Here is a 14,775-nt window from a genome sequence, read left to right as displayed (position 1 = left end):
CAAACCCCACTCTGGGACTTGAGCATGTGGTTTAGGCTGACACTTAAGTGCAGCAATGAGGGAGAGCCGCATTGTGGGGAGTTGATATTGTTCGGATATGATGTTAAATTGAAGCCCAGTTTGTTTGTTCAGGTGAGGGTAAAAGATTCCATGACACTATTCGAAGTGGAGCAGGGAGTTCTCTCCTGGTGTCCTGGCCAACATTCCTCCCTTAACCAACACCACCAAAAACAGATCAACTGGTCATTGGTGTTTGTGGGACCTGCTATACACAAGTTGGATGTTTTCTTTACCTATGTAATAGCAATCACACTTTAACTACACTTTGGGATGTCCTGAGAATGTAAAAGGTACTGTATAAATAAATGCAAGTTCTTTCTTTCTACCAAAAAGTGCCATGGGATCTTTTATGTCCATTTGAACAGCCAGATGGTGCCATGATTTAACATATTATTGAAATATGTCTTGAATAACTCCTAACGTCCTAATTTTTATACATCATAGATGATTATATGTTCATGTTGTAAACTAGTCTCCCTTTTGCCTTCCATTTCCATTGTATTTGTTTGTTCTTTAATAACTATTTCTGCTAGTCTGACTAAGTAATGTTTGGAATGTGACATGCCAAGTACAGCAATATCTTGTGTCAATGTAATCAAACAAGGATGAAACCAACCATCAAGAAAGAACTTGCTACCACATTGAGTAGTTGAGGCAAATAGCATAGATGCATTTAAGGGGAAACTAAATAAGTACATGAGGGAGAAAGGAGCAGAAGGATATGCTGATAGGGTTAGATGAAGTAGGGTGGGAGGAGGCTCATGTGAAGCATAAACACAGGCATTGACCAGTTGGGCCGAATGGCCTATTTTTATGCTGTAAATTCTATGTAGTAGCCTATTTGACAGTCATAATTTAGTTAAATATGATTATTTCCCTTTACAGGCTTTCATGTTATTAAACAATGGGATAGTTTTCTCTTTCCTTCTGTCAGGTTTTCTTGCACCGTTCCATACTCACAACAACCTGCATCGAGGCCTCTGCCAACCCGTAAGCCACTCACTTGCAAGTATGCAAGAATGACCTTGGGTAACTCACTGCAATGTTCCCTCCCTGAGGGAAAGCCCCTATATTTCCTCCCTTGCAAGTCCCATCAGCTCAAGAGTACATTAATAAAAATACTAACTGCAATTTCTCAGCAACAACATTATAACACTTTCCCTTGGATTGCAAAAGCAGGCAGCTAGCAATGCAATACACAGCGCTGCAACAAATCTTTCCAGTTGAATGGTGTCATCCAATTTTCACAAAAGATGAACATAGCACTGTTGCTACTGTTTTTTTTCATAGCAAGTCTTCTTTGTAATAAATTGGATAGCCAGGTGGTGAAGGATAGAATACTAGAGCCTGGTCTTCAGTTGCTTCCAAGCCTTTATTCACAGAGATCCACATTACCCGCTGCGCACACCCTAGATAAGCTCTCATATAAATGGATATGAGAGTTCCCAATTGATACGCACCAACTGAATACAATTAACACTAATTGATATAAATCATATGGATACAATTAACATTCTTATTGGTTCTCCTAATACAGTGTTGTATCAGACAATTTGGATTTCCAACAAAATTAGTGTGGGACCAAACATAAACAAGAACATAGTCAATTAACAAGGTACATTCCTTTGCAAGCTCAGATGAAAATTCCACATTTTTTTGTTACAGATTGTAAATACTGCTTAAAGCCTAACACTTATCAATCTCTCTTAAAATACCATGAATAAATTATGTGCTTAGTTCATTGAAAATTAGTGAATGGAGCACACCCATCATTCATTAATAAGATGTCAAGCATCCCTCGCTGTCTGTATAGATGGGCTTGCCTCCACAAAAATCAACAAATTAAACTTTCTCCAGAGAGAACGTGTGCATCAGCAGGTATGGCTTTAGCATTCCCATCTTCTGAAATAGCGAAACTCAGAAATAATTTTAGTCAAAAATGTTGGATAGAGTCCTGGGAATATCCCATTCCAAGAACCAAATGCAACAGAGCGGATCAACCACCAAAGCATGAAATTCACTGACTGGCAAGAACAAAGTGTGGCAGCTTTCAAAGTAAAGGACTAATGATTACACAAAATCATGCGTTCAAAATGCGTTACAAGAACAGGCTCAGGTTATCAAGGTTGCCATTACTGGACAAACGAGAGGTTTAAGATTCCTGGCAGCTCTCATAAGCCTGGCTAGCACTAGATGTGCTCCCACTGAACTTCCTGTTGAAGGAAGGTAGGAACTATGTGGATCCTTAATGAATTAGGTGATCAATCTTGAGTAAGCAAAAGTAGCAAATAAAATGGATAGCTGGGATGTCAATTCTCAGAGAACTGAAGGAATTATCCTAGCACTGAAAGACAAACCATTACCAACCAGATACTTGGTAGGTAATTGCACCACATGGTGCAGCAGAACAGAAAAGTCCTTACTGTATGCTGTTAGCTCAGCTTAACCAACACAACAATATGAGGGAGCCAATATTAACCAACAGAGCAGTATGGGGGGAGCCATTATTTAACAAACACGGCAGTATAGGGGGAGCCAATCTTAGCCAACGCAGCAGAACAGGCGGGTGGGGGAGGTTGCAAGAATTGGCTTCAGCACCCCTGGCATAAGGTAATAGATTTTTTTTTTAAAAAGCTAGTTCCTGCTGATTGCATCATACGACCCCTGCCGCAAGTGCTCAAGTGTGAATTCTGAGCTAGGGTCGCCAGTGATCAAATCTTCTGCTGACCGTCACTGTCCACACTCTCACATTTAAAAAAAATCGGTGAGCTAGCGTAGGGATAGCGCCACCCACTGAACCATACCACACCTTGAGTGGCAATCCAATTTGGAGGGAGACAAGGGGAGAAAATCTCTCGTCGGAATTTAACTTGATTGATGAGGAATTTTAGCTTCTCAAGCATCCTCAGAACCTATCGACCTGCTGCCTTTGCAGAGCATTAAGAGAGAGCTCAGCTGTGCCAATCATCTAAGTAAAAGTGAAGGTTTTGCAGTAGAAAGAAGATTGCCGCTTGAGCACTCTGGGAGCTGGTAACTAGCTCAATGGGAGTATTTTGTATGTAGTTTATTCCCTTTACATTCCTCCATAACTTACTGAATATAAATGCGAACATTACGGGTTTTCCCGCTAAGTGCAGGGTCAAGTACTGAAGTGAGGTAATACATTTGATATCAGTTATGCCACAATGTTAAATGCTACTTTTGTAAATAATAATCTTATTGCCTCACAGAAATAAAATATTTACACTAGCATTGACATAACCACGTTTTTAGAGCTGTGAATTTAAAATTGCAGAAACAAGATTCAGTGGATTAGCCCTGTTCATGTACCTGAGTAACTAAAGAATGGAGAAGGTTTGGAACAACATAAATTTGCTCTCACCTCACATACCCAACATTGGTGGGACAATTGAAACATACCTACACAATTCCCATTTGCGTAGTCCAATTTAAAAGTGTCATGGTAATTTTGTTATATGTTGGGTTAGTAAGGGCTGTGAGAGAAGAGCTTGCACTAAATCGGAAAGTGATGCCCTCAGGAGTTTTGTTTAATATTGCCAGATATTTTAATCGAGATGAGGCAATTCAACTGACGTCTGTAAGGGCAATTATCACATTTGTCTCTCTTCATCCTCCATTCCTCCACAGGTAGATACCAGGCTGAGTTTTAAAAGAAACCACAAACACCTCAACTTCTAATGGCAAGAAAATAGGAATGCGCAGATTCCGCTCTGAAAGAAAGCGTCCTTGAGCCAATCGAAGGCTCCTATTGCAGTGCACAACATTTCCTGGGGTTTTACCAATTTTTTTGCACCATCCTTCCCGGCTCTCTAAGGAACTGGCTCTGGCTGAACTACGGTGCCACAGTTGCTGGCAGTTTTCCAGTACCTCACTCGCGTGGCTAACTTTCAGTTGCAAGCTAAGTCGATGCGTGTTGGCAGGCAACTTGATCATGGAGAGCGTCACTGCTGTGCCTAAATCTGTTCTCACCCAATGCCTATACGGCTACACTTTCCTTCAATAGTCATTGCATCACAATCGGAAGGGATAAATCTGTCTATTCTCTGTGCCCCCCGCTACCCCCGCATCGGCTCAGGGGTGCTGAGGTCAATTGTAACATCCTAGCTGTTCTCCCAGTTAACCCAGTACAGACTAGGGGGATCAGAGAAATATATTTGCCGATGTTTTGTGAAAATCGAATGCCTCTTTAAATATGCAAATACAAGCTGAATGTGGATATAGTATAGTAAAATCAGGGCAGATATTCTCAAACAATAAACAATAAGGTCTCGCACTGTTCTCTGAATAAACATTACCATTTTTAAATGCTTGGCGCTGTGTGTAAAATCTAACAGTTAGAGCAGAAAACTGTCTCGGTTTCAGCTGCAATTCTTGCCAAGCAAAAATAAAAGGACTTAAAAATAATAAATTATTTCATCTGCGCTATTAGTGACGTTTCCTAGAATGAAATGACAATGCAGCCTAACCATTAAAAGACCAATAAAGACATAAAACTAATCCTCCTTCCACCAATTAGAACCTTGCAGATAGTTTTACAAGTAAATCCACAATGAGTACTTTGTTCAGTGCTGCCCGGGCAAGGCCACTCCCAACTTATTGAACTGTGGCACAATTTTAAAAAAATGCAACTCCCACAAAGGCATCCTAGAAACCCACAGGGACGACATGTAGGACACAGCTTGTTAACTCTCTCACAACTGAGTCTATTACTGCAGTACGTAATAAATTTTAAACATGGCATTTTGTTGAGCTGTGTCACTGGCCACGTGGACCGCGATGGCTTTTTTTTGGCTGTTGTATATTCCTAGGTTTCTAAATTTGCTTTTGAAACAAAAAAATCCCCAGCAATTTTCATTCTCTTTTCATGAAGGTGTTGACTTGTGCTAAAGTTCACTGGTTGATGGTTTTCCCGAGGGGTGGGGGGGGGGGGGTGGTTAAGGGGGTGATTAGCAGGAGGTGGGAGCAAGGGTAGAACTTAAACTTTTTGTGCAGGGATTAGTGCATATTACAATACATCACGGGCTCATTTGAGCAGAAGCAACATTAAGCTCCACAGTAAAGTGGTAATGGGAGACTGCAGATTGTGGAGAGCAAATACCTTAGGCACTCTGAATTTTGAATCCTGGCATAAAACTACATACAAAATTTACTCCGTTCTTTTACTGACAAACTATCAATAAGGAACATTAAAAATTAACTAATATTGCCATTTCTTCAAAACCCATTTTGTGAATCAAAGGGGATTCAAGGGGCATTACATCCCAACTCCATCCAAAGTAATTTTTTTTCCAGTGGAGTACATTTAATGATCACATTCCTGGTTTTCAGAGTCCTGTACTCAAAATTGAAAGTGCTTTAAGATTATTATTTTTTTTTTAAAAAGAAAATTTATTTAAGGCTGCACATCATTAATTCACCAGGCTCCATACATACTAAAAAAAAAGACTTGCATTTATATAGCATCTTTCATGACCTCAGGATGTCCCAAAGCACTTTACAGCCAATGAAGTACTTATAAAGTGTAGTCACTGTTGTAATGCAGAGAAAGATGCAGCAGCAAAAGACTACTCCTTCCTTAGATAAGCATGCATCCCCAGCTCACTAAGTGAAAGCCAAGAGCTATTGCACAGCTGACTAGATATGGTTACAAATAATTTCATGTTACACCTCACTTCTTCAAGTAAAACATCAGACTTGACAGCAGATAGAAACAGACTACTGTGACCAGGGCAGATACCTCATGAAATTGACTTTAGTGATTTCAGGGCTCCCAATTCCTCATGAGTCTTTTACTAAGACATTCCCACGTAGATTGAGCTTAGTTATGATGCCTTCTATGGTTGAAATGCCTGCCAATGCACACGGGCAGGCTCTCTCTCTCTCCCTCTGAGTTTGACTGGGGGAGGAAAAATCTTTTGCATCGCTTTAAAAATAACCACAGCCAAAGAAAGTACTGAAACATTACAATTGTGGGGCTTTGAGATAACAAATCTTTTACTGTCACATAAATACATTATTCATAGTTATTTTATATTATAAATAGAAAGTAAAGAACAAAGATTTAGAACAAAGTACAAATAAAAACGTTAGTAGTTCTCAGGCCCTTCCATTTCTGAAGCCAACTATAAGCTTTAATGAGTGATTTATATATGCTTTAGTGAATTTTTTTTAAAGTGCAACTTGACTGCGATAATCTGGTTGTGAAACTTTTGATTATATTGTGGGGCTCCTAGGTTTTGCTTGGATCATTGTTTGTTTGCATGGGACTCACACAATCAAGTTTGCCATCCAGGGGGAGAAAAATACATATATAAAAATGGCATTCAGCTGGAGGGGGGGTGGGGTTGAAGAGATTACAATTTCTTGGACACAAGAAGACCTGGATAACTTGGGAAGAATTAGACTGCAAGGCTTCCTTAATGATTAGTAGAATGGAATGCAGTATTCCAGGCTATCCATTCTGCCATCTAGTGGTTAGGTATAGACATTACCACTGTTAAGTCAAATGAATATGAAGTGGATACATGTAACAAGACTATGAATTTATTTCCTTTTGATTTGTAAGTTAAGGAAGTGTTAGGAGAACATCTACGCACTTTTTAAATAAAATATAACACTACTAGTGGAATATATTTCCCTGATGGTGCAATTTCTCCTCACCCCACCTTCATATCTTGTATCTTCTCTCTCCAGGTCCTATATCACTCAGCATTGTTACTATTTTAAGGGCATAATTTTTGGGGTGAAAATGTGCTGTGATATGAAATAGCTATTCTAACGAAACTGTTAACCTGTTTATTTTTTTTAAAAAAGGTTAACGACTGTTAAATAGTGGGTAAAGACTTTCCATATGCACACATTAATGTGTCTGTTACTAATATCACACATGCAAAATACTCTTTATAGGTATAAATTCCCTACTCTTTATACGTATAAAGAGTAAACAACCAGCAGTACACTGAGGCAGTAATTAAATCTGGAGCTCTGGTGATGTTCACAGAACAATCAAGGTTTGCTGTGGTGGTTTAGGATGCCATCACAGCAGCTCGATTGAATCAGTGCCTTGTAAACTCACTGTCAGCTGTTTGTTATCTTACATATTACCCCCTGTTTGAACACCAGCCACACACATTCTACACTTCGATTCAGTTTACAAGACCTTCTGTCAACTTGTTGCATTGCAGAATAAATCTTTAATGTTCATAGACTTTGAATGCCCAAGCACTCAGGATAAAAGTAACAAGTGATGAGAGTGTAATTCAGAACTATAAAAAGGTGGAAACTTGAAATACAACAGAAAATCCAAGAACTACGCAGTAGGCCCATCGGCATCTGAAAAAAGAAAACAATCTGACTAAGGTTCTACACCTGAAATATTAGCCTGCTTTTACCTTTACGGGTACTCTCTGTATCTCCAGCACTGTGTTTTTATTTTAGTTTTAATTCAAGCTGCATGTTGCATTCCTCAGCTCTCCCTTCAAACTGTTGCAATCATAATTTCCAATAATCACGCAGAAGCAGTTGGAATTATCTACTGAAGAACTGATTATTTTACCAAAAAAAAGCTTTGTTCATTACTCCCATTAAATATTTTACTTTTGCAAAACAAACACATACATGGTCCAAAAATGGACATTCTGTACCTGTCTTAAATGCTTTAAAATGTTCAAAATGTTCTTTTGAAATATGTTACACTATTGATTTTCCTTCATAAGGTCATCAGGTGTACCTAGTTTCCTTTAACATCTTCAAAGCATATTCTATTTCTGCATCATCCCCTCCTGTGAATCTGTCTGCAAACTGTTTTATTGGACTCTCCCTTAAATACACACTGGCTGGAAGAGCTTGTATTTCTGAGCTTCGCTTACTTTAAAGCTGGTTTTTCAAAGCCACATGTATTAGATATCTCCAAACATCTTTTGACAGGGATGTCAATCAATGGGGTATTTATTCCCCTAAGATAAGAGCATTTTATAAAACACTTACTGAAAGTGCCCCATTAACCGACAGTCACATTGGCATGCTATTGTTGGGAATTTTTGAAGTACATACAAAAATACTGCACACACTTTCAATTGTAAAAGAATGTCAATCTCTAAAAATCAATTGCTTTTTAAAATGTAACAAGAAAAATGCAAGTCAAATGTCACTGGATTCCTCCAGAAAAATTATGCAACCAGGAAGTAAAACTGGTGACATCAATCACTACTGGCCAACAAATTATGCAAAAATGAAAAGCAGGGGGTAATAATAAAGCCACTCATGACACCAAAGATACTGTAAGTGGTCACTGTGGGACCATCCCAAAGGTCAACAAAGTATCACAATGGCGGTGGTGTTTATACTCACCGTCTGTCAGAATTTCTGATCCGAGGTCGACAACCACTTCAGACATGTTTTAAATGTTTTTAAAAATCAATTTGGCTGGAGGTCAGGGGAAAATCTTACGAGACAAATCATCAAACTACTCCAAACTACTTTCCTGAGGCAACATTGGCTTTGTCTACAAATATCTATAATTCAATTTCATAAATATATTGAATTTTTCATTAAAATTTTACTAAGCCACTTATGTCATTCCACATTTATACAAATATACTGATTGCTTTGTGAAGGAGTATTTTGTCATTGTTTTTTTTAAAAGAATCATTTTAACAGTACAATGTTGTTGTTCACACATACCCATTTCCCTGAAGACACTAATGTTGATATCACATGACAGATAAGGTGTGAGGAAGGCCATTCAGTCCATCTAAGTTCATCCATCCACAAAGAGCCTATAGTCACCAACATCATAGTATCTGTTTCTTAAATGATGCTCGGCTTTTTGCCTCCAGTACCCTACTAGAAAGTCCATTAGATTTGTTGGTCACTTTTTGTATGATGACAACCTGTGCCTCCTTGTCCACTAGCATGATTTAGTTTGAAGTAGTGTTCCAGATTTACCTTTACTACTACAAATACCTCTATTAGGTATCTGTTTAAGCACCTCCTTTTGACGCTGAAAGGTTCAAATTTGATTAGTTTAAAGAAAAATGTGTGAAAATTGTTACAATTAGAACTTGATTTAAACAAAAGCTGATATGCTGTGGGACAGGTTAGCTACTCTCAGAATGTGACCCGAGTCCTGCATATTGTTAAATTCAAATCTTCAGCAAGGTGAAAAAGTGTGTCTTCATCTAAGAGATTTAATGTACGTTAAAAATAATAATGAATAAGTTCAAAGACAGAAGCAAAACCAAAAATGGCTGGAAATGTTCTGCAGTATTTGAAAACAGTTCTGATGAAGGACACGTACCCAAAATGTTAATGTTTTTTCTTTCAGATCGGAACGTCCTGGCCAATATTTATCCCTCAACCAACATGGCTATAATAGTTTATCTGGTCATTTATCACATTGCTGTTTGTGTGACATTGCTGTTCGCAAATTGGCTGCCACGTTTCCTACATTACAACAGTGACTACACTTCAAAAGTACTTAATTGGCTGTAAAGCGATTTGGGACATCCCGAGGTCATGAAAGGCGCGATAGAAATGGAATCTTTCTTTTATACTCACAGAGCTGCAGCATTTTCTGTCTTTATTTCAGATTTCCAGGATTCACAGTATTTTTTTAATCTCAAGTTTGGACAGTGAATAGCACAGTGCACTGGTAGCCTATCAAACTGCACCACAGAGTGGTAGAACATAAATTTACATCTGCAGCTCTCCACACAGCAAGTACCCAATTTCAATAAGGCTGAGGGGGATGGGGAGGAGGGAAAGAGACTCCAAGTGAGACACTGAGCACTTCCACGGCTGAGGGGAAAGGAGAAATTGGACCTAGGATACCATCTTTATATCTGCCATTGCAGAAAAAGATCCTCAATTTTCCTACATGTGGTGTAAATTAGTTTAGAGTTAAAACAAAGTTCATTCCAATCTGGTAATTATTTTAATTTATGTTTCCCCTGTATATGGGTAGGAATTAGTTACTGATGTCTGGGGAGAGGGATGTGCTTTGTGTCATTCTTTTTGAAGTTATATATTTGCAGCAATGACTGAAATCAGTGGCACAGTTTGTCTACTAAATCTTCTAGGTTCCCATCAATCACAGAGCCATAACTTGAGAAGGACGGGGGGGGGGGGGGGGGAAGGAGAGTAGGTCATTAGTAAGGGTATACAAAACTCAATCTCCACTGCATAAATATAAATCATTTTAAAACAAATGGTACGAGGTGCACATTTTTTCAGTATCTTCACCTCCTACCCACTCATGAGGAGTTTAATTATGGAAAATATGCAGGGAGGTGGAATATTTTTCGCCTCCTTATTTCTGTCAACTTTCTTCCCTCACTCTCTCCTGAGGGTACTCACTTTATTTGATTCCAATATCCTTGTCCTTGCCTTCAAGTCCTTCCATAGCCTTGCCCTTCCCAACCTCAGTGATCTCCTTCAATCATATGTCCCTGCACACACCTTCTGCTCCTCCAAAACTGGCCTAGTCCTTGTTCCCCATTTGCACCACTCCACAATCAGCTGCTTCTTTGGCCACTCCTGCCCGCTGGAATTCTCAGCACCAGCACCTTTTCTCCCTCTGAGACACTTCTCCTTGATTGTGCTTTTGCCCCATCGTCCCCTTCTTTTTCCCTCAGCTCATTGTTCACTGACTGTAACATGGTTTGACATGTCTCTTTGTGTGTGAGGAACACTATGGAGATTCTGGTCTATCGTTCCTTTTTCCCTAGTTGCCCTCTGGTGCCTAGCCCAAGTGGCCATTCTTGCTGAGTGAGCCCATACAGTGAGTATCAGCAGGCAATTCGGTTGTAGGGTTAGGGTTAGGGTTAGGCAATACAGCTGAGCCCGATCCGGTCTGCATCTTACATCCTAGCAGGAGTAACTGAAAAGCATTTAGGAGTGGGAACCCTGGTGATTTCCCTCTCCCAGTCCTGAGGCCAACAGTAGCACCCCAACTTCTGGTGCACTCAGATACAGATTTTGTTTAATCGTGACCTAAGCCATCATAAAGTTACTTTAATCAATATGATCAAACTTGAATTTGCGAGACATTTTGGTAATCTTCACAAAGGGAATAGCTGTAGTTTGATGTCAATACACAGAATTAGCATTTCTACAGTGCTCCTCACATGAAGAGACATGCCTTATAATATGGCGGATAAAGATTAGACACTAGGCAAACGGTGGAACAAGAAAAGGGCTTGGGTGTGGTGAACGCACGGTCAAAGAGAAGGTTCTTACAAGGCTTTTAGAGGCAGGGAGGAAGGTGGCACAGTGGAGGTGGTGGGCCAGGGTTCCAGAGGGAAAGGGCATAGCGACTAAAGGAGAGGCCACTGATGGTCGAGTGGAGAACAAGGAATAGGCCAGTGCCAGAGGAGAAGTTGCTTGTAGGGAGGTACAGCTGGAAGAGAGCACTGAGAAAGAGAGAGTGAGGCGAGGACGTAGGGCGATTTGAAGGTAAGGATGAGGATGTTTAAGTCAATTAGCAGAGGGACAGGGAGTCAGTGAAGCGCAATGAAAAAAGGGGTGATGGGGTGCGGGCAGGGGTGGTGGGGTGCGGGCAGGGGTGGTGGGACTGGTGCCGCTGATGACACAGACCTTTGGATGAGTTGTAGTTTGTGGAAATGGGGAAGCAGGCAAGGAGAGCATTGGATAAATCAGAAATACAGGTTCCAAGATCCGTCTGTACCCTAATACAATCTGATTTTCTGATTAGTTATTCTGTTGATTCACTGTTAATTGTTGAAACCATTTATATTCTTGCCTTGCTTTTAAATGCATGAACTTGTAAATGAACAAGAGATGCCATCTATTCTGCTCTCCCTTAGGCCAATATCCTGAAACCAGTGAGTTATTAGCAAATGTACATCTGTGTAACAAGCTCTCACACAATTTGACAGCTTTGATGGATATCAGCTTCTCAAAGGCTCCACCCTCTCCATCTCCATCTCCATCTCCATTTCCCCAGGGAAATTCAATTAAGAGTGTCTGTTCCCGCCCATCAGTCAATGATTGACACCATCAGGATTCTATCCGCAGCTCATTGACATGTGAGATGTGTCTGGGTCTACAAGTTAGCAAGGGAATTATGGCCTGCTTGTTTGAAGATGCTAATTTTTCTTCTTCAGAACTGTAGGTATCTGAATCAACCGTTGCTGCCTGTACTGATTAGAACTTGCAGGCTATTGAAAACTTTGCCAATGGCAGATTAGTTTTGTTTGCTTTCAGGGTCAAAAGAAGTCAACAGGCTAGGTTATATAGTGCTGTTTGCATTGATGTTAAACTATTTTGGTTTCACATCAAAGTAAGCTGTGTAATCTAATTTGGGCATGAAGTTGCCTATATTGTAAGATGCACAAGACTACCTCCAAGATGTAATATCTGGCTGTTTCCTCTAACTGAACACTGGGACAAGTGAAGCCACCTTCTTCAGACCCTGCTATAAATTTTGCTCCCTTACCGCCGACTCCATCTCCCTCCCTGGTTACTCACTCAGGCTGAAACCTTGGCATTATGTTTGACCCAGAGCTGAGCTTCAAATCCCAAACCTATCCATCACCAAACCGCCTATTTCTACCTGTGTAACATTCTCCACCCCTGCCCCTTCCTCTACTGGAGCCACTTTCCATTCTTCTGACACCTCTACATTCAGCTATTGCCCTCCTTGCTAGCCTGCTATCCTCACCATCCATAATCTCCAACTTGTCCACAATGCAGCCGTCCATATGCTGCCATACACTATACATTGCTTGCCCATCAACTCCCCCGTCCTCACTGACCTGCATTGGCTTCCTGTCCCCCAATGTATTAAATGTAAACTTTTCATCCTCACCTTCAAATTCCTCCACGGCTTTGCACAACTGCAACCCCCTCCAGCCTTAAATGCCCTCCTGCACGCTTTGTTCTTCTAACTCTGGCCTTTTGTGTATCCCCTCCTCCTTTGCTCACTATTGGTAGCACAGCTTTCAGCCTCCTCGGCCCCAGTCCCTTCTTAAAAACCTTCACCTCTCCACTTCGATTTCCTCCTTTAAAAACCCTCAAAAAATATTTTTTCAAGCAAGCTTTCAGTTACCCCTCTTAATCTTTCCCACGGGCTGCAGTACAATATAAGATTACCAGAGACTTATTTAAACAGTTTTTAGCAGGTACCAGTCTCAAATCAGTACCTATGAGGTAACAATATCCTAAGAGTAATCCCAGCACAATCAATTGGCCCCATGCAATATTTTTGGTTTATTTTTCCCTGGGTGGATGTTACGATAGTAGTGATGGGTGTACATTTAAAATGGGGATGCAGTGCCAAATTATGTGAGGCAATCCAGCTATCTACATTTCTGTGCTCTACTAAGATGTTATCTATAATAGTTGTAATTTTCACAAGAGTACAAAGAGCACCTGAGGTGAGAAGAGAGTGTTAACATCCTTATATACTGTTCATATTTATAGAGAGCAGTTTTACTCATTAACATTTTATCGAGGGCCATAACCTCAACCAATATCTTGCTTGAGGGTCACTCTGGAATATTGCTATGTTATACCATGGGTCTGTGCATATGATTCCCCCACATGGTGAGGTCTTGATTTCAAATGTGTCACTGTGGGCAGTTTTTAACTACCAGATTCATTTTTCCTATTGTGCACAAAACGAAAAGATAGAGAAAAGAGGTTTGGTATGTACTATCCATAATTATCAGATACGCTGCAATCACTCGAATAGTAATTCAAAGAAAAATAATATATAAAGTCTTGCATATATCACATGTCCGTCACTATTTGACTGTCACACTTAAAAGTTGTAAAGGTATATAAAAAAAAGAGAAAGAAAGGCACTCATTTCATGCCAGTTTCTTCTGACCTGAAGCTGGAAATTTACAAACACCTGCAAACCTGCAAATGTGCTTATTTACAGCAATTAGATTTTGTGGCCTTAATGGAACAGCTATCTTAAGCGGCAGTATTGTGTAGACACATCTATTTCTATAAAATAACCCATCATCGATTTACTATGAGCAATTCCGCAGGCATCCTGCACATTTTCACACCCGTTACTTTACATGACACAGAAAAATTGTCAAAAACTCACTCAAATGATAAATGATCTTCCAGTCTCTTGATAAATATAAATGTACGGAGTTGTCTCCAAAAGGTTATTTATCTCTATTCTATAAATCACCAAAGCACCGTAACAAGTGCCAGTACCTGTTTTTCCAGAATACGGTTGATCTCTCCCAGTGTCCTGTCGAGAGAAGACACCTTGTTGTTTGCCCATGGCCCGCTATCCTGTCCTTGTTGCTGCTTCAGGAGATCTTTCACTAATCTCTGTAATCTGCATGCAAAGAATAAAGTGTTGGATTAAATAACTTCTATCTTTGGTTATTTACAGTAAGTATCAAAACAGATAAAGAGAAACATCCATTAAAGAGTATTTGCTCTTGGGATGTGGCAACAATGGCAAAGTCACATGTATTATCTGTTCCTCGTTGCCCTAAGAAAATGGTAGTGGGCCTTCTTAGTAGCATTTTTTTCTTTTACAATTGAGTAGTTTGTTAGGCTACTTCAGAGGATATTAAAAATAAACCATGTAACATGGGATTAGAATTACGTGTAGGCCTGACCAGGTAAGGATGGCAGAATTCGTGCCCTGAAGGATTTCAGTGAACCAATTGGGTTTTTGATGACAATCAATGGTCATGGTCC

At 39.9% G+C, this 14,775-nt stretch overlaps 1 protein-coding gene across 2 annotated transcripts in view; it reads right to left on the bottom strand.

The window, feature by feature from the left end:
- The window catches only part of scaper (S-phase cyclin A-associated protein in the ER), a 330,941-nt gene that overhangs the window by 147,040 nt on the left and 169,126 nt on the right, over nt 1–14,775 (bottom strand). For both annotated transcript variants that reach the window (XM_067973526.1, XM_067973527.1), the window contains exon 22: nt 14,278–14,404. In XM_067973526.1, the coding sequence (XP_067829627.1) occupies nt 14,278–14,404 (127 nt within the window). The remainder of the gene's footprint in view (nt 1–14,277; nt 14,405–14,775) is intronic.

This window comes from Heptranchias perlo, chromosome 38, assembly GCF_035084215.1.
Source record: "Heptranchias perlo isolate sHepPer1 chromosome 38, sHepPer1.hap1, whole genome shotgun sequence".
Taxonomy (NCBI): Eukaryota; Metazoa; Chordata; class Chondrichthyes; order Hexanchiformes; family Hexanchidae; genus Heptranchias; species Heptranchias perlo.
The sequence above is the reverse complement of the archived record's forward strand: the minus strand, read 5'-3'. Positions and strand labels throughout refer to the sequence as shown.